Genomic DNA, 27,276 nt, shown 5'->3' on the forward strand with positions numbered 1-27,276 from the left:
ATGAACATTTGAACTTGGAAATTGGTTCTGGGAGTGAGAAGGAGGGATAAACTTGAGCAGTTATTTGGATGTGAGAAATGAGGTAGGAGACAACAATAGTGGTTGCCTTATCATGAGTCTGGTTTATTAAAACAGTGGTAACGCACAAAAGAGCAGTCAGAATAAAGAAGTAGTTTTGTAGAGGAAGATAATTTTGGATATGTTGAATTTTAGATTTTAGATTTCAGAGGAATATGCATAACGCAATACTCCAAAGGCATTTGGAAGTATGAGGTTGAAGTACAGTCATTCAGCAAATACATATTGAGTACCTCCTATGTTTAATAACTACAGTAAGCACTATCAATTCCAAATTGAATAAAACATGACCTCTGTCCTCATGACAGAGCTCGTTGTTTAGGACGAGGGAAACAGAGATCAGATGGATAATTACAATGCAGTTATCATAAGTAATGCATCAACAGAATATGGACAGAGCACTGTGAGAGCACAGAGGGGGGAAACTGTGTCCTTGGGTTCACCGTGATCACTTTTTAAATGTTTGTGACAAATAGGAGCTTCCAAACATGGGAAATGATTCCAGGCATGATTTGGACATTTCATAGAAATGAGGGCTTAATCTAGAGGGAAAAGGGGGAGACTACTGTACTGAGCGCAAAACCTGGAGGTACATATATATTTACCAGGTAGGAAAAGATTGAGAAGCCAGGGAGTGAGGATGCAGAATCTGATCCCAGAAGCTAAAACAGGAGATTCAAGACTCCTGAAACTTTGATAGGGGCAAGGAATTAGGAACATTTTGGACTGATTAAAGTCTACCGGATTTAGCACTTCAGAGACTATCGATGACTTTTTTTTAATTTTTTTTTTTTAACCCTCAGTATAGAACTTTATTAGGGGAAGGGCGATAGAAGGTCCCTGTGTTGAAGGTACTACATCATGGAGACCCGGAGCCTGGAAAAGATGGCACTGGGGAGTTAAGGGAGCTTTGAGGAGGGGTAGCAGAATGAAGGTGTTTCAGATAGTGAGACTGTGTAAATAATAACATTTGTAAAAAGAAAAGTAGCAAAAGACTGGTCCTTTTCTGTGAATATATATACATATGTTATACATATTAACTCATATAGTTGATACCTATTATACAGTTAAACTCATCATATATAGGGAGTAAAAATAAACAGTATTTTCATGACATTGATTTTTAGGAAAAATAGATGTCCATTAAAATTACTGTGGTAATCATTTCATGATATATGTAAGTCAAATCATTCTACTGTACCCTTTAAACTTATACAGTGCTTATGTCAATTATATCTCAATAAAACTGGAGGAAGAAAAAAAGAAATATCAAAGAACTGACAGGAAATGGTCTTGTAGGGATAGTAGAGCCATTGGATTTGGAAGGGACTGTTGATGATGCTTGAAAATAATTTTCCAAAGAGTAGCAAGGGCATGATCTAGAATTCGAAGGAGCTAAGAACTTGAGAGTAAATAGAAAGAGATGACGGCAGTTCCCGGAAACACTGTCTCTCCTCCACCCTCCCCCACATCCCCATTATCTGACGAACTTCTACTTTTTCTTCATTTATCAGCCTAAATGTTCATACCTCAGGTAGACCTTCCTGTCCAACCTTCTCACACTAAATTGGGGTCCCCATGTTATACTAGCTTACCATGCTTTAGCTCTGTAGAATTTACAATTTGTAATGTATTGCTTGTATATTTGTTAAATGTCTGTCTTCCTCAACAGACTGTTGGTTGCATGAGGATAGGCACCATGAGAATTTGCTCTCCACTTTACATTCCAGCCTTGTCCCAGTGTTGGCACCTAGTAGGCTTTCAATAAAGATGTATTAAATGAGACATGTAGAAGGGTAAGGTGGAACACTTCCAGAACAAATTTCTTGGACGTAGAATAGTTATGAGATGTCAGAGTCCAGCATGTCACCCAGTATGTGGATTCCTGGAATAGAATACAGATGAAGAATTGGGGAAATTGAGGTTATACTTTTAGAGCAATTTACTCCAATATCTGTTATACTCACAGAGAACAAGGATGGGATGAAGAGAGGAAGAGTGACGTTTTAAACAAATAGATGACAAAATGGGAGAGGCTGAAGTAAAGCAGATGGGGTTGAATTCTAAAATGAGGGGAGTAGAAAGCATCCTGTCTTTTCTTCTTTATCTGGGGAGTTGGGAGTTTATAGAGCATTGTGAGCCAAGGGAAGTGGACAAGAACTATATTTTAATTAAGTTAAAAAGGTGTCAATTGCTTAGAGAAATAAGGGGAAGAAGTATAGGAGGATATTATGTTCACAGTAAAACATAGGTATCACAGGACACAGTGCAACAGGACTTAAGAAGGGGAAGACAGAGATGATGGAACTAGTTTATAGTGGGCTGTTAACTACAATGTATATGCTTAACAAGTATTAGTTGCTTAATAAACTTGTTGAGAGAAAATTCATAAAAGGCTTTTTGTCATATGTAGCCCCATATCTTGGAATGCAATATATATATTTATACTATTTACATTAATATTTTTGACTAAAAGAATATTTTCTTGTATTTTTTATGCTCTCACACAATGCTGTAAGAGTCTTCACAATATAAAAAGCTACCTAGTTTTTACTTCCCAGAAATTCTTCGTTCTGAAAAATAGAAGTTACTTTGCCTAGTATTTTTAGAAATGACTGATCCTGCCTTAGATAGCTTTTGTTTTTTAAGACGGTTTACAAAAAAATTGTGATTATCAAATAACTGATTTGAATTTATATGCACCTCAAATACAATCTAAAGGTTTGTTTGGTTTTTTTAATCAATCTAGTGAAATCTTTATGCAGGTGTGAATACCTTGTCTTGTTAAAGTATTTCAATTTCATTTATGACCATTATCCTAGCATGGGTTTGTAAGGGACCTGGAGTTGAGGATGCTATCTTTGACCATGAAAAAGAGTTGTCTATTTGTCCTCTAGGCAAAACAAAATGATTCCTAAGGGAGTCAAATGAGAGCAGCTGACCTGATTCACAATGTGCTTAACTGAGGGCTTTGGCAACAGACCACCTGATGCTTTATGGTTTTCTGTATCCGTTCAACACCAAGAATCAAAGTGCTCTGTGATACCCTTGTGAATAGTCTTACATTAAAACACACCTCTTTCCCTAAATATGTTTTTTTTCCTTCTTAATTTTTTAAAGTTTTTTTTTTAATGTGAGCATTGAAGTATTTTACCAGGTATAATGAGATGTGGCTATTAGAAAATAATTCATTTCCTGAATGTGAAATATGTAATTAAGTATCACTGTCGTTGTATAACTAAATATGTTAGGGCTTTGGTGATTACTGTTAATAATCCTGACTCAAAGCACCTAGTAGGTTAATAATTCTTGGTAATATAAGAACAGTGCTGACTGATGTAGGAGAATAGGCTGATCTGCCGCAAAGTTTTGCATGTGTGAATAGTTCTTACCAAGGTGGAAAGAAAAGAGAAACTCTCTGCCTTTATCTGTGCTTTTTCTCATCACCTGAATTCTTTCTAGTCTTCTTGGTACCCATGAATAATCTTTTCATTAGACAATGACATTTCAAGTTGTTGGATTTTAGTTTCCTTCAGTAAAATTCTCTATTCTTAGCCCCCTCCCAATAAATAAAAATAATTCTCATCATGTATCTAGGACACTCCTGATTTGTCTTTTGAATGAGTCAGAGCTGAGAGAACTGTGTAAGAGTAAATGTTAGTGTTAAGAGTCAGGTAATTTGAAGATCAATCATCAGCCTCTCATGATCTAGGATACAGTCAGAGCGTGATTTGATTCATTATTTCCCCTGTCACCAAAGGTACGATCTGCCTTTTCTTGCTGTCTTTTAATCTTGGTAGAAGTTTATTATCTTTAATTGTCTCAACTGGAGTGTGGTGGAGGAAGAGATTTAAGTCTTAAAAGCATATAAATGCTTCCTCCAGACTATCAAAAGTTAGCTGGTAATTTTGCTTTGGATGAGACTTGACAGCACACTAACCTTGAGTTCTCTTCACAGTGGGTAAACCTCACAAGTGCAACTACTGTGGACGAAGCTACAAGCAGCGCAGTTCACTGGAGGAGCACAAGGAACGCTGCCACAACTATCTCCAGAATGTCAGCATGGAGGCTGCCGGGCAGGTCATGAGTCACCATGGTGGGTAGCAATGGCATTCACCATTTTCATTCTCCCCTACTGTTTTCGTCATTTGTTATGGGTTAAATAGTTCTCTCTACCCTTCAGCATGAAGGTAACATTATAGTCTATTTTAGAGCAATTTCAGGTCACACTCACTTTGTATGGGATTATCTTAAGTACTTTAAATGAGTTGAGCTTTGGGACACTTTGCAAACAAGCTATATTGAGTTTTTGTGATACACCCAAATTATTCCTGATAGCGTTTGTTTGAATTGCCATCATAATGGCGCCTGGCCTTGAATACACCAAAGTAAGGTACTCTTTACTCTTCCTTTACTTTGGCTGCACCAAAGAGTTTGAGATGGCTTCGCATAAGTCTATAGGTTTTTCTAAAAGAAGTAATTGTTTATTTGTGTATTTTCATTTCTCTTAGGTAAGTGATCAGTGATATAATTGAAAATGTCTCCAATCTGTCTTGTGATTTATCTTGGAAGTTACTGATTTAGCTTTCTACAAGTATGGGGAACAATCTAGACCAAAATTAGGTGCCACTTCCCTCCACAAAAATAAAAACCCAAACAAAACATCCTGATCTCCTACAATAGCGGGTAGGAAAGCAGTCCCTAAGGTTTATCAATTAATAATTATCTATAACTAAAAAGTTAATGTTAGTAAATCATCCTTTTTAAGGAGAGTTATGAATTTTAATTCTTTAGATTTGGGGCATCTCTTTGGTCCTACTATATTTTTATACTGATTGATTTTATTATTCATACAAATATATACAGAAATGTTAACTTACTGATACATTTATATCTTTCATTTAAAAAAGATTTGCCCAGTATTAAATAGTACAGTTGGGAAATCCTGTAGTCACTTTTAAAATATAAATATCTGTTTTGTATTTATAGGCAGCTCAAGGATTATCTGTGAGGTTTTTGTTTGTTTTATATAGTATGTACTGTGGAACCATGTTTATTGGACAGCTAGTGATTACTTGTTGTTGAACTGGGAATCTTTTATTTTGTTATCCTGAATAATTGAAGCATTTCTTTGTATTGAGGATAGGTTATATAATCTAAAGAATCAGATTTAATTCTATCATTGTTGTGAGTTGAGTCTATTTGTTTTTATATTATTATTATCAACCAACATTTTAAAAACCCTGTCCATGTTTTAAGTCTTTGTAAATTTGGTACTGCAAGCTTGCATTGCTGGGGCTTATGACAGTAGTATAGGATCCAGAGCATCGAGGTTAAAATGGTGGACCTAGGAGTCCAACAACTCTGGTCCAGATATGTGATGTCTGAGTTTGTCACTCATAGGCTTGGTGTGAATTAAAAGTGATTGGATGTACAAAAAAAAAAAAAAAAAAAAGTTCTTTTTACTATTTCAGGGCATTAAATATTAAGAAATAATAAATATTGCATCCCCTATAAAGTTATGTTACTTACCAGTATTAACTTAGGTATTTGAGGTTTCATTTACTTACTGAGCACATTGTTTCTGTTCAAATTGCTGCTTTTAGAGGTGGCTTGAGGCAGGGTAGCTGATGGAGGCATGGGGCATGCCAAAGTTTTCCAAAGACACCTTATGGCACCACTACTAGTTTTTCTGTATAATATTCTCTCATTGCAATTTTGACATTTGACTGGATTATTAGTTTTATTAACTAATTTTTCCATTCACAGTTATTTATGAAACTGTGTTGCAAACACATGTGAATACGAAAAATAGAATCTCTCCTAAAAGACCTTATGTTGTTATAGTGAGGTAAGGCATACATAAATAATTATAGTCAACATGTAACTATCTGTTGAGAGATTAATCAGCTGTAGAATAAGTGGTGCCAAAAAGTTTCAACAGGTATATTTTGGGGTAAAAAGACTTCTAAACAACTACAGCCTCAGCATCAACCCCCATTCCCCAGATCGCTTAGCCATTGACAGGCAAAGGTCTTTACAGATGGCTCTGAAACTGGAAGTGAGGAAAGTGGGAAAGACACTCAGGTACTGGGTAGAGCAGGGGACAAAGCCAAGATGGAGTGTGTGCGTGCATGGGAGGGGGCAGGTAGGTTTTGATATCATTTATAGACCCAAATATTTGTTCTTCAATAATGGATGGAGTTTTAACCACATAAGTTTATATTACTACTATTTCATGCTGTACTTTTTCTAGGTGTGGTGTTAATAATAAATTGAGATTATCCTTAATCTCTGCTTCCTTTTGTTAACATGCTTAATAGAGAATTGACCCTATGAGGTAGGAGTCGATAAATGCCATGAGAGAGACAATATGGATAAAATGCTACTACAGTTCATCATTAACCTTGTCTCACATACATGGCTTGGCATGTGACTCGTTTTTGACAGAGCCACAGTGAAATTCACATTTACACCTTCCCTCTCTTAGTATCCTGTTACATCGTATCTGTTATTCTGTCTTTTCTTTCAGAGTAGGTAGGGGGGTTGCCATTATTGTGGTCACCCATTAGCTCTTTGAAATTAATTACTATTCTTTCTTTTTCATATCTGACATTGTTATATTTCCTAGCCTTTCTTTTCCAAAACATGTTCCCACGTTGGCTCCTTCTAGTGAGGAAGCATCTGAAGTCAAAGAGACTTTCTTTCACTTCATTCAGGAAACATATATTGAGGGCTTGCTATGTGCCAAGCTCTGTGGAATGTTCTAGGAATATAAAGATAAATGGATACAATTTTGTTCTTATATTTGTAGTCTGGTAGGAAATACATAAAAGATCAATAAAATGAAGCAAACGCTCTAATAAAGGCATATACCCTTCTCCAGAAGCACAGATGCAGAAGTGACCTAACTGACTGGAGAAGTCAAGGAAAAGCTTCTTTTTTTTGTTTGTTTCGGTTTTTTTGTTTGTTTTTGGAAAAGCTTCTTAAATGAAGTGTTTGATCCATACACGAGGATGAGAAAAATTGCATAGGTCTGATAGATTCACAGAAACTACACATTCCAGGGAGAGAAGTTTCCATAGGCTAAGACTTGGAGGTATAAAAGAACATTAACAAGTTTCTAGACGTAGAACATAGTTGGAGTTAAAGGGGTGGTAGGAAATGAGACTAAAACAGTAGGTTGTGATGCAGCGATAGAGCTTTACATGCTAATCCAGTGTTTGAATTTCATTGGGGTATTCAAATTCCTGTCTTCTAAAGAACAGTGTCACCAATGTAGAATAAAGGATAGATGCCTGACTGGAGTGTGAGGAGAGACTAGGCCTGAGAATGCCAAGGAAAAGATGAAGGGAAGCAGCAGCAGAAAAGGATGAAACACTGAAGACATATTTACAAGTTAGAATCGAAAGTCCTCAAGTTTGATGGAGAAGGAGGAAATTGATGACTTGTAGTTTTGGAAATAAAGATAATGATGAATTGGGTTTTATGGCAGATTATCTTATTTGAAAGTTATTTTATGCTCATTTTTCAAGTCTTCTCAGCTTCAAGTAAAAGCTTTAAAAAGCAAAGTATGTAATTAGCTTTTCCTCCTTGCCTGAAGACAAAAATGAAAGTGTGACCCAGAAAAACAGCCAACTTTAAAGCAAGAATATATATTCTTATGTTTATGTTTTGAATTATTTGGTAAAGGGAATTTCTTTATTGCAAGGATGGAGACAATTGGGAACCTATAAACTTCCTAGTAAGCTTGTTCAACCTGTTTCCAATGGGTGACAACATTTCCTTCATTAAGATGTTTAGTGAACATCCATTGACTATTACATTTGTCTCACATCGTAAAGGGTACTAAAGACACAGAGTCAAATAAAATTCAGTCCCTACCTAAGGTCACTTACCAGCTATTGGAAGAAATAGACCAGTAAACCAACAGTTACAGCACTGAGTGATAAGCATTAGATGATAAGCACAGAGGACAGGTATCTAAATCACAGTGGGTGTCCAAGAGGAATTTCTAGGGAAAATTTTGAGTGGGGTTTTGAAAGGCAGAATAGCCAGCTGAATAAATGGAAAAGGGTGTTTCATGTGGAGAGAACAACAGCATGTGTGAAGAAATAGAAGTCTAAAAGAGCATGGTGGGTTAAGGACCTACCAGTACTTATGTATAACTAGAGCCCAGTTGGTAAAGGCAAGAGAAATTGGAAGGTGATAAGGCCTGAAAGAGAAGCAATGAACAGGGCATCAAAGACCTGTTGTGCTAAGCAAAGAATTTTGTACTTCACCCTAAAAAGTATTATTACATTTACATTTTATTGCTAGAAATGTGGGAGATAGATCAGAAGAGTCAAGATAGGGCCAAGTAGTCCATTGCAACAGTCTCCTGATTGGCTGAGTTGGACTTAGTAGCCGGCAATATGCAGAAGTTATTTGAGAGCAACTATAGATGTAGAATCTAAGGCACATAGTACCTCTATGCGTATATATAAGGAGAGGTGATAGGGAGGAGGAGGAGGGGTAGAAGACTGGGTGAAAGGGAAGAAATCTAGGATTTGCCCAACGTGTCTAGCATGGATGACCAGGTAGATGGTAGTGTCATTCACTGAGATGGAAATTAGGAAAAGAAGAGAAAGCTTGGGGAGGGAAATAGAGATTTCAGTTTTTGAACACATTATCTTTTAGGCACCTGTGAGAGACGGCCAAGTGAAACTGTCTAGAAGGAAGTTGAATATATAGATCTCGAGCTCTTGAGAGAAGTCTCAGTAGGCAATAAAGATGTGGGAGCCATCACTATATAGGTAGTAGTCTAAAGTAAGAGATTTTGTAAGGTTATATGGGTACAACTTTATACAGAGCATAGAGTAAGACATCTAGAAGACCAAGAACACATTAGGAAGGGGAAGAAAAGAGCAATGAAGCTGAGTAAGACCAGAGGATGGGAAAATGGAAAGAGTGATTTCAAGTGTGGGCACTGCCCAGTGTTGTCAAGAATATATTTAGATAAAAGCTTCTTTTATGTTCTACAACATGGAGAAAATTTGTGACAAAATAGAAGACATCTGTTTTGTTTGCCTGTCATACATGTCATACATGCCCTCATCCTCCTACAGTTAACAAGCCTTCTCTTTTCCTTTAGAGAGCTGTCCTCTCTAATCGGCTGAAGCCATGGCAGGACTGTCAGTCTAGGTGCCCTGCCCTCTTCTGGTGGGGGGTGGACGTGTGACCTAATCTAGGTCCCTCAGACTGTGTCTTCTTGGAATTTGAAATTTGAGTGGATTGTTTGGCAAAATAGCTATGTTGGGAACACTTGTATGGTTCTATCTTTATGATTAATCAATGTGGTGAGATAATGAAGTGATGCAAGGATCAATATTTTTATCATGGTTATAACTTCAAACATAAGGAAGATATTTGGTTATGAAGTTTGTTCTAAGAAGTGGAGTTTGCATATTGGTATTTTCTTAGCCTAGTTGAATGTCTCACAATGCGATTAATGCATTATTGACTAGACAACTTGTTTTGTGTTTCAAGCAATGTATATCTAGAAGCACTTTGATGAGTTGCACCCAGATACATGAAAGCAATTAATTTAGATTAGTTATGTAATATATAAAACGTGTCAGATCTTTTCTCAGTGGAGACCTTAAAAATATTTCAAACTTGTTTATACAAAGTCAACACTCAAATAGTGGCTAAGAGCCCAGGCTCTGGAGTCACACCACCTGGGTTCTACTCGTATATTCCCTGTTAACTAGATATAAACACTGAGAAAATACTTCAGTAAAAAAATTTGAAAAAAAAAAAAAACACATTGTAAATCAACTATGCTTCAATTTTTTAAAAAGCACGCTGAGAAAATTACATCTTTGGGTCTTTGTTTCCCCATCTGTATAAAAGAGATGGTAATTGTACCTATCTCAGTGGGTTGTTGAAGGCTTAAATAAATTATCAGATGGAAAGCCTTAAAACAGTACTTAGCACATAGGGTGAGTCTGTTGTTGTTATTATTATTGCTGATATGGTAGAAACAAGACTAATGTTTGATATGTAAAGGACTGTTGGTTGTGAAGTAGAAGTTAGATCAGAGCTCTGCCAAAGTCATTGTTTTCAGTTCATATGAGCTTCATTGAACTTGGGACAAATCACTTGAATTGAGGTGGAGGTGGTGTGGGACAGTTCCCACACCCAGGTTTCGTTTTGAGTGTTAAATGTGTGCAAATATGAAAATTCAAGGTGAGACTTAGAGCAAAACTGCCAAGTTTTAGACTATTCATTTCAAAACTAATTAGTATATTCAATTTGGGGGCAAACCCTGTTAACCAGTTTTGCTGTTTTTTAGCAAGATTGACAACAACAAACTTTTTTCTCTTTCCTTCTTTCGTTTCGGATCTTGGCTCATGACATATTTTCATCTTTGGTCCATTCATGGCCAGTTTTTCAGTTATATAGTTATTTTTTAATAATGTAGTAAGTGCCTGTGAATTCAACATCTAAAACAAAAGTTAAAATTTTGACAATAATCTGTATCTAATTGCATGGCCCCCCTCCACATCACCACTGCCATTCCATCCTCCTGGCCCCCCCTTATTTGAATTCTGTGGTCATTCTTTCTTTGCTTTTCTTTTTAAGTTTTTTTTTTCTCTTATTTTACTTGTTGCTAAGAGAGGACATGATGTTGTGTGTAATATCTGGGGACATCTTTTTGCAGTTGTATATCATGAATTATACCTGTATAGAAAGTGACCTATGTGTTTCTTTGTTTCTAAGTCTCCTCTTGGAATTTTTTCCCAAATTAACATCCAGTAATTACAGAATCCCTCGCCATTAAAATAGAGATTGAAGATTGAATTTTTCTGGCCCATCCACCTGGCTATACTAGGTTAACCCAAAACTTAGGTTGAATATCGATGTCTTTAAACATGCTTGAATTACAAAAACATTTTCTGATGCCATTTTTCATTTCTTCAAAATCAGCAACCTGTATTGGTTATTAAATAGGTCACCTGAATTGTGCACTGGATTTTCTTAACTTTCATCTCTTGCTTTCTCACTCTTAGTGTCTGCCCTTGTAAAGGATAATACATTGTGTTTCACACAGTGGGGCTATCCCTTTACAAACGAAAGGAGCAGAATAAATCATTTTACAGTGCATGATGAACAAGTAAAGATATCCTGAGATATGAAACCTTTAGATTTCCAAACAGTGCTGACACAAGTACAATTGGAGAAAGCAACAGTAAACAAGAAATAATAAGTTATGGTCCTTCCTGTGAATATTGGTTTTAATCAACTGATCTGGTCTGTCTCTGATATTACTCTATCTTTACTTAAATGTCCTTTGACAGTATTTTTATTCAAAAACAACTTTTATAAGTTCTGTGTCTACACCATAAATGTCAATATGTAATGTCAACATCTATGAATTAATATATTAGCCCACAGCAACTTAGACTGGAGAGTTTATGTCAAATGAATTAGAGCAGTAGTTTAGTAAGCAAATATGCCAGTTTAGAAATGGATTATGTTGTCCTGCTGAAGAGCTCTTTTTAAAATAAATTACAATCATAAAGCTGTCACCGTTTACTGTGCATGGACATGTTTAGAACTGGATCTCCTTCACGAAGACTGCTTTGTGCAGGTATGTAGCTACTGCCAATAGGGCTCGCAGCTCACTCAGCTCATCAAGTAGAAAATCTGTTACAGGAAAATACATGGGTGAAAAAAAACTGATTAAATATTATACTGCTCTTCTGTGTGTCTGTGTAAGGTTTCCTCCAAAACAAATTGACTTACTTAAATTGTTTTAGAAAAATAAACTCCAGAAGCCTTGAGAACAGTGCAGTCTTAAAGTAGTATTGATTTTAATCAATGCTAAAAACACTTTCAGAGGACTAAGATGAGACACAAGAAGAACATGTTGGCCACCAACAGTGGCAACAGTTTATGTCATTGATCTGAGAGAGACTCGGATAAAAACAAATCCTCTGTGTGTGTGTGTGTGTGAGTATACACACACTAGTGTTAAAAGTATACTTTAACACTAGAGGTTATTCTTTCTACTTAACTTTTATTCAAGCATACTAGCTTATGTTTGTATAACACATATTGAGATGGCAAGTCCAGCTTTGTATCTTTTTAAATGTTGAAGAAATTATCAGATTACATTTTTTGTATGGTTTTATATAGTACCTCCTATGGAAGATTGTAAGGAACAAGAGCCTATTATGGACAACAATATTTCTCTGGTGCCTTTTGAGAGACCTGCTGTCATAGAGAAGCTCACAGGGAATATGGGAAAACGTAAAAGCTCCACTCCACAAAAGTTTGTGGGTAAGCATTACAAAGGGTTTTATTTCTGTAAAAATTGATTTTAATGAGCAAAGGCATGTTCCCATGTGCTAGAAATATATATTGGTGTATTTCAGTTCATGAAGTAAATGCCCATCTCTTTACTCCATTATGCCACTCCGTGTATACCGCATTTACACACACACACACACACACACACACACACACACACACTACACACCCTTAGGCATATGGGCCTAAGAAGGAGAAATGAAGGAAAGAGTGATAGTAATCAATTACTTTCTCAAAATGAAATATTATATAAAGTGAAATAACAAATAACAATACTTAAGGGAGCCTAGTAGCCAGTTTTGTAATCTTTTTAAATTTGCATTAGCGCCAGGTTTTTAAGCTGTTTTCTTTACACAATGTTAATGCTTTTAGTATTTAATCTAGAATGAAGAAATCTTTTTTTTAATTCTGCATTAAAATACATAATGCAGCAGCCTACATTCAAGATGTTTCATATTTGGATCTATAGTTCATATTTTGATCTTTGTTTTCATGTGGCCTACAGTTTTGAACTGAAAAGATTAAATGTGATGTGTTAGACTTTCCTTTTTCATTTCCAAGCCCTCAGATATTCTTTGATACAGTATACAAAATGATGCCAACTCTGAGTGTAAGTTGTAAAGTATCTCTGAGGATACAGAAGCATCTAGTTTTTTAAAAAAAATGAATGAATAACAGATTCAATATAAAGAATTATCACTATATATGTAATATATATTCTTATAGACTTACATAGAGTAAAAATTAGAAGAGATAAAAATAAACAGATTCTCACATTCTAGTGTCAAAACGCATTATAGAACACCTTGTGAGGGTTGAGTAGTGACTGAGAGAAAATCTTTTCTTTGGTTATTTCAGGGAGGAAAGGGTGATACAATTGTCCTACTCCAATAAACACTTACAGAAGATTTCTTTTCAATCTAAAATTAAAGAACTAACAAATCACCAAAATATCAGTTTAAGACAAGCTGGAGAGATTAACTGACAAAGTTCATTGAAGGAATGCTGAAGGGTAGCCCCAAGGATCATAGTTTATACTAGGTCAGTTTAAAACTAGCCTCTGAGAGTATACTCAGATCTGCCTTGGGCCCTAAGTTACTTTTATTTCTCTGTGTCTCTTTCTTCCTGTTTATAAATAACTTTTTTAAAATATCATTCATCTGTTTTTAAAATTAATTTGATGGATGTCCATTAAATGTCTATGCCTCAACTAGAGACTAGTATGGTTGGAAAAATATGAAGTTTATTGCTATTCTATTTTCTGAATTTACTTAGTTCTGCTCTTTGTAATATTTTCATGTTTCCTTTGACTTAGAGATGCTACTCTCGATTTGATTAAATTCCTTAGAAAAGGGTAGATTTTTTAAAAGTACATTTTGATTCTAAAATAAGGACATTAGGTTTTTATTAGAATTTGATGGTATTTTTTCTTTATTTGGATTCTATCCTAGTGGTAATACACAGTTGACCTCTGAACAACATAGGGGTTAGGGGCAGTGACCCTCATACAGTAGAAAATTTGCATATAATTTACAGTTCGCCCTCCTTGTACACAGTTCCTCCATATCCACTATTCTGCATCCATGGATTCAACAGTATCTACTGGTGAAAAAGTCCTCCTATAAGTGGACCAGCGCAGTTCAAACCCATGTTGTTCAAGGGTCAACTGAATAACAAACAATTGCATAGTAACTGTTTTTATGATGTCTTCTGAAGTGAGAAATTTCATCATTCCACACTTATTGTAAATTTCTTTTTATCATGTCCCTCAGTTAAATATTGTTCTTTGATTTTATCAAGCCCTCCAGGCCAGTGATCCTTGAACTTTCTGTATATGTTTCCTCCTCTCTTTTCTTATTCAGTTTAGATTCTATGACTCTGTTGTCTTCTTGTCCTTCTACCTTTCTCCTAGTAAAACCCCACTCTCTAATGGAGCCAACTGAGCCTCTTTTCCACATCTACATAGCTGCTAGTAATTTTAGAGAAAATCCCGCAGCCTTATGAATTGGCATCACTGTAAATAAATGAGTAACTGATCTCAAATACCGGTCGTCCCATCCCTACTATATAGCAGCCTTCCTTTAATTCATCCCTGAATAGCTTTCTCTCCTACTCGCCACTTTGGGCATTTCGACCTTTCTCTACTCTCCCAAAACATGGTATCTCACTCCTTGGTGATATTACATCTAGATTCATAGGAAATAAAATCAGTTGAAATGATTTCAGTATAATATCACTAATCCTGTAGGATCACGTGTATTCACATGAATACTTTCTTTCCTTGATGAAGGAAGCATCCTGCTTCCAGATTCATTCCTCTTCTTGCACTCTGGAATTCTCCTATCCCAACCCCCAGATAACTTACACTATTATTTCCCCCCTTTCTCACATATATATATATATGTGTATATATATATATATATATATTTTTTTTTTTTTTTTTTTTTTTTTTGCGGTATGCGGTCCTCTCACTGTTGCAGCCTCTCCCATTGCAGAGCACAGGCTCCAGATGCGCAGGCTCAGTGGCCATGGCTCACGGGCCCAGCCGCTCCACGGCATGTGGGATCTTCCCAGACCGGGGCACGAACCTGTGTTCCCTGCATCGGCAGGTGGACTCTCAACCACTGCACCACCAGGGAAGCCCTCTCACATATATTTTTAACCTCTCCCTTCTATTGGCATTTTTCTTTTTGCATTCAATGTGATAAACTCTCATGATTAAAAAAAAAGTCTAACCCCCAAACCCAGGTCTCTTTGCAGCTGCCTACTTTCTCCTTCTCTTCAAGGATGTAGTTATTGAAAGAGTTCTCTACACTTGCTTTCTATAAGTTCTTTCTTTCTACTCATTCCCCAGTCTGTACAACCTGGCTTTCTTCCTTGTGCTCTGCTGAAATTATTCTCACTGAGGTGTCCACTAGCTTCAGAGTGTCAAGTCCAGAGGAACCTTTTTAGACCATCTTAAACCTAGAGAGCATTTGCACTGCTGAATAGTTAGTTCCTTTGGAAACACTCTCTTTCCTTGGTTTCTATGACATTGATCTCTCTTGCATTTCTTCCAGCTTCTCTGACCACTCCTTCTCAGTATTTTGTATGGATTTACCCCAACAGTTACGCAAATGGGACAACAGTAGTAATGGAGGCCTCAATTCATATGCCTAAATATTTTAATATTGTCAGTCAGGCTTAAAAACTATTGTGTTCTAACCTCCTAATCTGGAAGACGGAGTTCAAATAAATATAGAATTCTCAGATTCCGTGGAGTTCCACATCAGACCTTGGAGGCATGAGCAGAGCCACCACTCCCTGACCTGCAGCCAGGCCCTTCTTTTAAACCCACTCCTGATTCTTTCCAGTAGCAAAAAGGGGTCCTATGTACCTACGTGTAGACTTTAGTCTGCACATCCAAGTTCTTTTCATATCGCACCCCACACACAGCACACAAGAGTAGTGTATTGACCGTTCTTCAAGCCTAAGAGTGTACATACCGGCAGCACAGTTGGTACTCAGGACAGTGGACCCTATGAAGAGGACTGTGCGACACTTGGTGCAAGCTCCCAGCCATTTGGAGAAGGAATTCTGGGGTCCTGGGTACCCAGAGTATGGTCTAGGTTGTAAGCTTCAGGTAAGCACATTCCCTTGTCCCTGTACATTCCTTATTCCATGAGCAGCACAGCCCAGGGCTCTCTAAGCATGGGGCTCAAATCCCACTTGCCCTAGTTTATGGGCAGGCATAAAAATCTTGATGTTCTTCCAGGTTCTATTTTTGACCTTCTCTTTTTCACACTTTACCTATGCCTGGGTGATATCATCTATTCCCATGGCTTCAGAAGTTACTTTCAATCAACTGATGACTCTCATATCTATATCTCAAGCCCAGATCTCTCTCCTGAGTTTGAGACTATATCTCAGTACTTATTAGACATGACTTATTACTCATAGTATTCCCCAATCTGAATTCACCATCTTTTCTATCCCATTGCTATCCATTAAGTTCCCCAGTCCAGAAACCTGGGCTCCATACTTAATCTCTTTTTCTCATTCTCTGCGTCTAGATAATCACCAAGTTCTAGGAACATTTTCTAAAATTCTCTCCATTCCATCGAATTTTCTCCATTTCCACTGCCACTCTACTAGTTGAAGCCACCATGATCTCTACATCTCTACAGCAAGAACTTCCTAAACCATCTTGCTAAATAAATATCTAGTTAAGTCACTTCCCTGTTTAACCCTTTCAGTTCTTACTGCTCTCAGGATAAAATTCAAACTCCTTAATTGTTGAATGAGCCTTATATTATCTGATGCCAACTTTCTCATCTATTTCCATTCGCAGCCATATGCAAAGTGTAAGTAATCCCTAGAATGTGTCATGCCCTCTAGCCTCTGAGCCTTCCTACCAGCTGCTCCAACCCCCACCATTCCTTTACTTGGCTAATATTTGTCATCACATTCTTCTCTCTGATGTCACTTTCTTCAAGAAGTTTTCTTTTACTATGAGTTATGTATTCCTCTTATTTGACCCCATACCACATATCACACTGTATTATAAATGATCCCTAAGTTGTTGTCACTCCCTCTAAACTGTAAACTCTTTGAGAATATAGATTAGGTTTGTCTGGCTTAACTTTTAAACTCTTGACGTTGCAATATCTTAATTGTATGCTACAAGATAATTACTCATCATATTTTTTCTTCCATTTTCATTACTCTGACCATTACCTTCATCTCATTTAGGGGACATTTCTTCAAACCTGTAATAATACTAGCCACATGAAAGTATTTTTCCAGAATGCAGTTCTGTGGATCAGCATCACATGTTAGGCACCTACAACAGCATACTAAAGGTTTATAAGAACTTCACATATATTTTAAAGAAGGATTTATCTGTAAGATTTACCTATCAAAGTAGCTAAGTATTAGTAGGAGAACCCACTGTTTTAGTGGCAGAAGTTTTCAAAGATAAAATATTCTGTCCAAAGCTGGCAATATTTGAAGGAGAAAAATTTAAACTACTATTTCATGCACCAGACTCTTTTATAGTTAATATTAGATATTATGTTGAAGTAAAATACTGAAGTAAAATTAAATTAGTTGAAGTAAATGTTAAAGGGAAAACTACAAATATCCTTCAGTCAAGAAAATGTACAGAAAACTAACAATGGGTATACATACATACCAGCACGATTGCACATGTGTCTAAATAAGAAAGGGTTGATACAAAAATGAATAATTATCCATTTCAAGAAGCAAAACAATGAAACATAGTATTTTCCAAGTTTATAAGTAAGTGCTTTGGGAAATATCCTATTTTTATATAGCCCTAAATTTCATTCAGTTTATCAGACAATGTCAGCTTTTAACAGTATTTTAATTGTGGCATTTTAAAATTTTCCAGAATGACATGTATTGGATCTATGATCTTTCTCTAATATAGCACCTATATCAACCAAATTAAGCCTACACAATTGTGAGATAACAAGTGTTATAACCAGATCACTCTCGCTTTTATGATCTTTGAAGCTTGGTCACTGATGTTTAAAGTATGCAAAAACAAGTATAATCCCTGACTTACTTTCACCTGGTATTTCTTCTTTCTCCTATAGTGGCTGAGCTCTAGACAAGTGGACATTTTAATAGAGAATGAAAATAAGATAACACACAATTATAACTTTTAGGCTAGATGCATTTTCGTGGTGGCATTAGAACAAGTGCAAATGGCTTGTGAAATTTTTATTACTAATCCTTTTTGTAGGTGAAGAGTATTTGTGAGTCTCAGCAGAATTAAAGAGCTTAAATACTTGATCTAAAGAATAAGAGATACCATATTATGGAAAATGGAAGTGATGAGTTAACTTTGTACTTTTATATTTTTAGTCCAACCACTTATTTTGAATCTTTTTTTTCTTTTTTACTTGTCTCCCCCTCTGTCTTTCAGGGGAAAAGCTCATGCGATTCAGCTACCCAGACATTCACTTTGATATGAACTTAACATATGAGAAGGAGGCTGAGCTGATGCAGTCTCATATGATGGACCAAGCCATCAACAATGCAATCACCTACCTTGGAGCTGAGGCCCTTCACCCTCTGATGCAGCACCCACCAAGCACAATCGCTGAGGTGGCCCCAGTTATAAGCTCAGCTTATTCTCAGGTCTATCATCCAAATAGGATAGAAAGACCCATTAGCAGGGAAACCTCCGATAGTCATGAAAACAACATGGATGGCCCTATCTCTCTCATCAGACCAAAGAGTCGACCCCAGGAAAGAGAGGCCTCTCCCAGCAATAGCTGCCTAGATTCTACTGACTCAGAAAGCAGCCATGATGACCACCAGTCCTACCAAGGAAACCCAGCCTTAAATCCCAAGAGGAAACAAAGCCCAGCTTACATGAAGGAGGATGTCAAGGCTTTGGATACCACCAAGGCTCCTAAGGGCTCGCTGAAGGACATCTACAAGGTCTTTAATGGAGAAGGAGAACAGATTAGGGCCTTCAAGTGTGAGCACTGTCGAGTCCTTTTCCTAGACCATGTCATGTACACCATTCACATGGGTTGCCATGGCTACCGGGACCCACTGGAATGCAACATCTGTGGCTACAGAAGCCAGGACCGTTATGAGTTTTCATCACACATTGTTCGAGGGGAGCACACATTCCACTAGGCCTTTTCATTCCAAAGGGGACCCCTATGAAGTAATGAACTGCACATGAAGAAATACTGCACTTACAATCCCACCTTCTTCAGATGTTGACATATTTTTTTTTTAATATTATTACTGTCATTAATTCTTATTTTGTGGACGCAGTGTCATTTGCTCTGCCTAATTACAATAAGGAAGGAAGAAACAGAAGAGAGAAGGGATGGGATATTGTTTCTTGACAACTTGGCTTGTTTATTTTATGGGAATTAAAGAGCAGTTCATTTCTGCCATGCATAGATGTTAAGGTATATCATGCTTTGAGAAAAAAATAATCACTTGATTCGTAAAGATTCACACCTAAGGATTCTAATTTGCCACTGATGTTCAGGATTATGATTGAAGGCAGGAAAGATTAGCGTTTTCTGGGTAGGACTTTCACAGTTAAAATGGGATAAGTAATTTTACTGTTCAAAGAAGAATTTGTTTCAAAATGTAAACTTTTTTTTTTCCCTCTAGAGATCATGGAACACAAACACATTATTTTCAGTGATAACTCCTTGGATGAGTTGTTGTTGTGGGCTCTATGTTTACTTCCCCTATGGAATTTATAATACGGTATGTTGTACACTGTACCATATAGCAAAATTTTTAAACTACAGGTAGTTAAGGACAGCTACAAATACATCTGAGGTCCTAGGATCTTATTTTTCTAAACTTAAGCACTGTTTTTCCATAGTTTTGATGACTGGCATTTTATAGACACCCTGGCAGCCTTACTTTTAACACCTTTAATGAATAGTATTTTTATCTAGTTTTCAGAATAACATGGTCTAAGAGCGGCTAAGAGGCAGTCAGTAGTTTCCAGAAGGGACCTCTGCTGTGCTTAAATTTGCTTTGGGAAGTTTTCTTTTAAAGTTGTAATGTGATGGCAGCATAGTATATGTATCTGTTTCTAAAAGTACGCTTACGATTGTCACTTTATCAGCATTTAATCAGTGTTAACCAGTCAGCAGAAAAATATAATTAGACTAACAGTAGGGGGGAAAAAATCCACTCAGAAATCCCTTTTCTGGTATTTCTCTTTTCACTGGTTTTTCTCAAGCTGTGACCACCCAGTGTTTTGTCCATAGTCTGTTCGTCTTTTACTCTTCTAGTGGAAGGTCTATAAAAATCTTGCCATAGGCTATTTCTTTCAAAATCTCCTCAGAGCAATTGCTAATTTGACCTGAATGTGGTAACTTGAACCCCATAAGATTATGGAACTAGGGCTATTTATTCTAGTATTTCTTCAATAATAATATTTACCACTTTTTGGTACAAGGAAAAGGGAACGTCTGTGTAACCGGTACATTAACTATAGATAAGACAGAAAAGCAAAACTTATTTTTACCTTTCTTGGAGTCCAGAATGTGACTGAACCTCCAAGCTTAAGTGTCCACGTCCACATTTTTCTGTCTCAAAAACATGCAACTATTTATAAGTTCTTGTCAGAAATGAATCTCAATCCCTTACTACAGAATTTTTCTTCTTTCAATTCATACATACGTTGCCATATTTCATGTACAGATTTTAATTTCTTTTGTATGGGTGCTCCTCTGCTTTTGCTTTGCAGTCTAACAGCACTAGAGGGGAGGAACTGAATGGAACTGATTAAATTCATCTTGGGGGACACCCTTGGAGGGGGAACTTACTGTTTGTGTTTACGGAGGACAGGCCTGACCATGACTGGATTATCTGATAACCATTTCTGAATACTAAAATTACATTAAGCTGATAACCGCTGTAAAAAAAAAAAAATCATTACATGGGATGCTGAAACTGTGTTTCTTAATGATGCAAGAATGATGTGAGAATTAGCAAGACTAGAGAACTGTGGACAGATAGGCAGATCTGGCCCCAGTACTGTTCTTCACTCATTTTCTAGTTTACTATCTGCTTATGTAAGCAGCTTCTAAGCACTGACACAGCTAGAGCTAGGCAAAAATGGTTACAACGCAACTCTCTTTTACTAGCCCTCTGTGGTAATTATTTCTGGAGAAATGTCTAAATTGTTCCTTTAACTCTGAGAGAAGGCACCAAAACAGAAATGCAAACTGTTTTAAAGAGAACGTCCACTGTCACTTTTCCTGCATGCTTTGGTACATTACTACATCGTGAACATACAGTGTATTCAAAAGTGAAGCATGTCTTTGAGACTTCCTCACCCACCTGCCCCAACCACTCATAAATAATTGGAATTTAATTTTTTTTTCCTTTGAGAGGAAGGGAAATAATTTAAGGCTAGTGATTTTGTGTTTTACTACAAGGAAATATTTGGATGGCAGTCAGTATGTTCATAACTTTGGCTATGTGTGAGTTTCTGCTGGCATCATCTATGAATTTTTTTCCTGGTTACTATTTTTTATTTTCAGTGTATGAACAATCATGTACCTACCTGCCCTGGGATGAAACTGAATTTAGGTGGACCTGCAGAGGTCCATAGTACCCCCCATGAGGACAGTACTAATACACTCTCCTTTTCTGATTTCATCTTTCTGAGAATCTTTTTTATTGAAGGGACTTAATACTTTTGAGAGTGTATTTGCTACAAGTGTGTACTTGTACTTTCTTAGCTTTATATAAGGAACAAAAAGAGGTAAAGATGGCTCAGGGTATGGCAGGGACAAATAAGGACAAGATCAATTCGAATGTGTAGGTTAGACAGAATTTTTGTGGACACAGTGCTTCTGGGAAACCCTGGATGGCTATATTTGCATGCTTCTTCATGAAAGGAAATATGCAAGGTGGTAGCACCTAAAAATAGATATGAGAGTCAGACACCAAATAAATCAAGTTTTACATAACAGTTATATGCCCAGTTTATTTAGGTGAGATTTCACATTACAGATTATTTGAGGGGCATGAAAATAGGTTAGCTTCTGTATTTTCCAGTTTGGCAAAAATTCATCACATTGCTTTGCCCTAATTTTGCCCAGAATTTTATCTCCAGCTCCTGTTAGAGAAATGTGTTACCTCTCTCTGATAGTGGTCAATCACTTTTAAAAAGCCATTCTAATCTGGCTTGTTAAAATAGTGAAAGTGACCAGTAAGCAAACTGGAAGAGATTTTGAGTTGTTGAAACATGCCATTGAGAATTTTCTGGAGGGACAAAATGGGAGAACGAGAGACTAGGATTCAGATTTGGCTAAAAGTAGGGACTGTCTCTCCTACATACATACAAGCAGCTATATACATGCATCATAGTACACATACACACACATTCTTTTAAAGAAAATTCATGAAAAAAAGCACAGTGATCAGATGTGTTGCAAGAGCCTATAGAGAGTTAAAATTATAGTTAATACCCGAGCAACTTAGTAGGTTTACTTTACCAGATTGTACTGAGAAATATTAAAGTTACTAGTGTGTCTTTAGGACTAGTTGCAACCACTCAACTCAAACCGTGAGGCTTTACTGTGTACTTACAGAACAAATCAAAACAAATCAAATCAAAAAAAAAAAAGGCTTTAAGTTGATTTGATATAACCTCCAAAGTGAAAGAAACACAAATTACTTTTGAATAGGAAGATACAGAAAAGAAAAATTTTCAACTTTTACTTGTTGACAAATGGAGAAAGACAAGAATGTTTTAGTGAGCTTGGTATTGTTTTGATTTATGGTTTTTGTGTCTGAGTTGTAGACCTCACAGAACCATGAAGTTTTATGATATTTTATAAATGTTTGACAAAACTTACATCAGTGAAGGCATTTAGATGAAAATGATGTTTTACTTACTTCACAAATGTTATCTTTAAAGTGATTCCTTATGGTGGAAAAAGAACAGAAAAGACTGCAAAAATACAAATAAAAAACTATATGCTCCTGGTTTCAAGACAGAACTTAGATTATAGGAGGTACTGGATACATCATTTTTTAACTTTGAACTGTTCATTTTACAAAAAGGGATAAGTTACATTTGTGGTCATCTTTAGTTATATTTTATATATATTTTAGTAAGTACTATCTGTGTGAAAATTATTCTAAAACAGAAAATTCCCCAAACGCAAAAGTAAAGAAGAATGGGGGGGGGTGAAATTAAAGTCTGTATATATGAAAGTTATCTTAGAAATGTTTTTAAACCTCCAGTTTCTGCAAAATAATTAAAATATACAGTAACTGGTCTTAAGATCCTGAATTTAATGTATTAAATACTTATAAAATTTATTTATATTGGTGCCTTTTTAAAATGCATTGAGAGAGTGTTGGTTAGCCGTTGTAGCTCTACCACGCTTTTATTATGTATTTTTAAAAATCACTTAAAATTGATTACTATATAATTCTTCTTTGCGTTCCTAGGTCAAAACTGTTAGAGGAATTTCCAATACAGAGACTTTCAGCTTATCTGCTTAAAGTAAAAGGAAACTTTGAAACCAGATGTTAATATCTTTTTAGTTTGATAATATTTCTGAATACCATTACAAGATTATGCAGGTAAAATATGAGGTAGAGGGAAATTGTAGCTGTGAATTGCATTGTGGTATGTGTTTTTGTTTTGTTTTTAAGGAAGAATAAGTTCTAATATCATACAAGATTTTATTAGTGGAGTTTTTGGTCAATAAAATATAGTATTGTTTTGGAATTTCACCTGTAGACTAGTGTTCTGCTAGTCTTAGAACTTCTATCTTCTAACCTGTTAATGTTTTGTGGAATGATGTAGAGAAGCAGGTAATTAATTCTCCTTGAACAAAACAAAACTGAACAGTCATATCACATTGCTGTTCTCCAAAGCATAATCTCAAATGGTTTCCTACCATGGTTGTGTATTACTTGCAATGGATGTGTTAAAATATGACAGCTTTTTTAAAAATGAGCTGCTTGTTATTCAAAGCAAATGTCATATGACCAAGAAGCTGTGATAATCTAGTGTTTCTTTTTATCATAGTGTATTGCTAGGCCAAATAATGACATCTTGAATATTTTTACATTTATTGCAGAAACCTAAAATTTTGGAATTTCCATAAGGTTTTTATGTAACATTGTATTTTTAGCCTTTCAGTTTTCTCTTGCTGTACTGTAAGTTTGTGGATATTTTTCACACACACTCTTAGAAATAAGTTCCTAATTCTGTTTATGGGGTTCTTCTCCCGTAACATGGCATTTGTATATTTTCTGTATAAATTTGTTGTGAATTAACCTTTATCCCATACAGAGAGTGGTACATGAATGACTAGTTTTCTAAGATGTCCTTTTTATTGTGAATAAAGTATAAAATTTAGAGGCCCTCTGCTAAGCCACATAAAGTACAGCATAAAACTTCATATAGGTACAGATAAGCCAGTTTGCAGTTAATCGGGCCCTTCAAATTACCTCAAGTGACACACAGTAAGGAAAGCTTCTTGAACGGGTGGAGGTCACTGAATCCCCAACTATGCACTTATCAGGATTCTACTTAATTTACTGGAAATGGATTTTTTTTTTTTTAATGAATACACTGTAACAAGGGAAAGACTCTGGGTTTTGTTTTTTGTTGTTTTATTCTTCTGTGTTTGTTTTTTAAGTAGTTCAATTTCTGAAACTGTGATAAAACATTTTGACTGTCAAGCACGCTCAGATTTTAACATAAATCACTTCCCCTTCTATGTAGTGAAGTTCTTTGTGATCTCTTAAATTTTGTCTACTCTCCCCACCTCTTTTCTTTTCTCTGTCCACGTTCCCTCCATCATTGTCTCTGGACATCTCTGCCTCTCTCTCCCCCTACTAGTTTGAGGATTAAGTCAACTCTTATTTCCAATTCACAGGTCTCTTAAGTCTTAATTTTTTGTGTATGATTTTTGTTGGCTGTATAATCTGCTGACATGTTTTTTATACTCAAGTGTAGTTTTATAATTTTTTTAAAAAGGTAGTTGGATTAAAACTAGTAAGGTATATAACCCTTGTGTTACTTTCACTTTCAAATATTGGGTATCTAAAATATGACTTCAGAGATTATGTAATCATAATAACATGATATGTTTGCCTTCCTTTTTTGCTGGATTTTGTGTTATGATTCGCTTTTCTTCCTAAAATGTGTATTATGAGAGATTAAACAATTTTTTTGCAAGAATTTAGAAAGATGTTAAAAATCTGAAGCAAAAAGTCTTAACTATCTCCCAGTTGGGAGAAAATGCTTTAACATTACTATAATAATATTCCAGGTTTGGAGTGGGCTCTCCAGGCTCCACCTTTGCTCTTAATAGTTGACCTTTTAGACCATGTGTTATTTGCAATCCCAGAATGATTGCTTCTGCTATGTAGTTTAAAAGATGTTTTCTTTTCTTTCTGTACAAGTGCAATACTTTTCTTGAAGTCTTAAAAACTATGGTTATTTTTCTCCTTCTTTCTTTAGTTAAAGACACAAAGAAACCCTTGAAAATTATGGTATGTTAGTTAAAGGACACAACAAGCAAAAAGAAAAACACTCCACAGTCAAAAGATTAGAGAACGTGGAAACTACTGGTCTAATCTCATGGTATCTCTATTTAGGCTAAATTTTCTTTACAATTAGTAATCTTTTGCCTGAGAAATGTGTCCTAAAGTTGAAATTCTTAGAGACTGAATTTTTTTCTTAGACCCTTACCCAGTGTTTTAAATTAAGAACCTAGTATTTTTTTATTTCTCTATTCTCCTTTTGGAAATGAACTTTAAAATAAAAGTAAAGCACTTAGCTCAATTTTAAACACTTACCTATCACCTACTGGAGAAAATTTTTAAGAAATATTTGGAGCACTCTTGTTTTCATACAAACTTAAGTGAGAGGTATTTTTCATATCATACATATTTATATGTAGTATTCTGATTTTCTTTTTTTTATACATACCTGTGTCCCTGTAGTAAAACTGCTGTAATGTAAATACATATTTGGTTTAAAAGATAACATTTCTTTGGCATTTCTTTTAAAGGCAGTTACTGCATTTGTACAGTATATGTCTTGGCCATTTTAGATTTTTTTTCTTTAACAATACCAAAGGTAATTAGACTACTTTAAAAACTAATTGCTTGACAGTTTCTAGGATATTTTAAGTTTTAGAAGCGAAAAAAAAATAGGTCAAACCAGTAAACCTCATTTTTTTTCAAACTAATAATTTGGGAAAATAAAAACTATTGTTTAAAAAAGATATATATATATATATATATATATATATAAAAATATATATGTAAAATTAAAATTCCAGACCTTGTGTGTCAGGTTTGCTCAGTGTAATGTAGTTTTTTTAAGGCTCAAATACCATACCTCAGAAAATGAGGTTTACTACGGAAATACTGAAACAGTCTTTGCAGCTGTGTGACAAGTCACTCTGCTATATACCAGTTTGGAGACCTCCGCTAACAGTTTTGTCACTGCAGACTAAAATGTGGGACTTGTATTTTCTTTGTTTTTAATGCACACACATACATGTTCTGTGCATGTATGTGGGTATTGTGTATACGTGTATGAGTGTTGTATATGCATGTGTGAGTGTGTGTCTGTATGTATGTACAACTAAAGAAGCTGCAGAAACTTTGTAATACTTTGTGAAAAGGATTATATTATAAAGGTTTGTACTGTCTGAGTGCACAGCTACTGGAATAAATTTAGGGAATCTCAGGAACAAGCATATAATTTGTCCAAGATTTATTTCTTCTCAGAAGTGTAAGTGCAGTTTTTAATTCTGTATATTATTTAATATTTTACCAATAAAATAAACTTCTGACATAAAAAGTTTGCTATAAAAACTTTCTGGCGAAAATTCTGTACACAAACACATCTTTCAAATACAGAAAACTGAACTATTGAATCGTATCAGGCTTAAGTTATCATTGCCATTGTGTATACACGTCATGCTTTCTGACCCAGAGATTTGGGTACATGTGAGATCAGAAACCTCCATCATTACTATGTAGTCCACCAAAGCAGAGAACAAAGTAACCTATGTTTTGTCAAGGATGACCTCTCTTTTCTCTTCAGGCAGTTTTCATATATATCTTATTTTACCCTTAAAACGAATCTTAAAGGTATGTATGTCAGAGCCTATCCCCTATTTATAGAAGAAAAAAGTAAGACCTGAGGGAAGAAAGTTGGGACTTGCTCCAGAGTACAGAGTAAATTACACAAGCCGTCCAAGTAATGGTCAATGACCATATTAGAAACCAGCATTTCTTAGGAATCAGACCAAGATTAGATTAAGGGTTAAGTCATAGAGGTTGTTC

General features: G+C 35.7%; 1 protein-coding gene across 12 annotated transcripts in view; it reads left to right on the forward strand.

Moving 5' to 3' along the window:
- The window catches only part of IKZF2 (IKAROS family zinc finger 2), a 181,958-nt gene extending 155,170 nt beyond the window's left edge, over positions 1 to 26,788 (forward strand). For 10 of the 12 annotated variants that reach the window (XM_032637684.1, XM_032637688.1, XM_032637689.1 and 7 more), the window contains 3 exons: positions 4,037 to 4,174; positions 12,262 to 12,405; positions 18,368 to 26,788. In XM_032637684.1, the coding sequence (XP_032493575.1) occupies positions 4,037 to 4,174; positions 12,262 to 12,405; positions 18,368 to 19,092 (1,007 nt within the window). In that variant the 3' untranslated portion in view covers positions 19,093 to 26,788. The remainder of the gene's footprint in view (positions 1 to 4,036; positions 4,175 to 12,261; positions 12,406 to 18,367) is intronic. The other 2 variants (XM_032637690.1, XM_032637691.1) reach the window with 1 other exon arrangement.
- The last annotated feature ends 488 nt before the right edge of the window (positions 26,789 to 27,276 follow it).

Source organism: Phocoena sinus, chromosome 7 (genome assembly GCF_008692025.1).
Source record: "Phocoena sinus isolate mPhoSin1 chromosome 7, mPhoSin1.pri, whole genome shotgun sequence".
NCBI classification, from domain to species: domain Eukaryota; kingdom Metazoa; phylum Chordata; class Mammalia; order Artiodactyla; family Phocoenidae; genus Phocoena; species Phocoena sinus.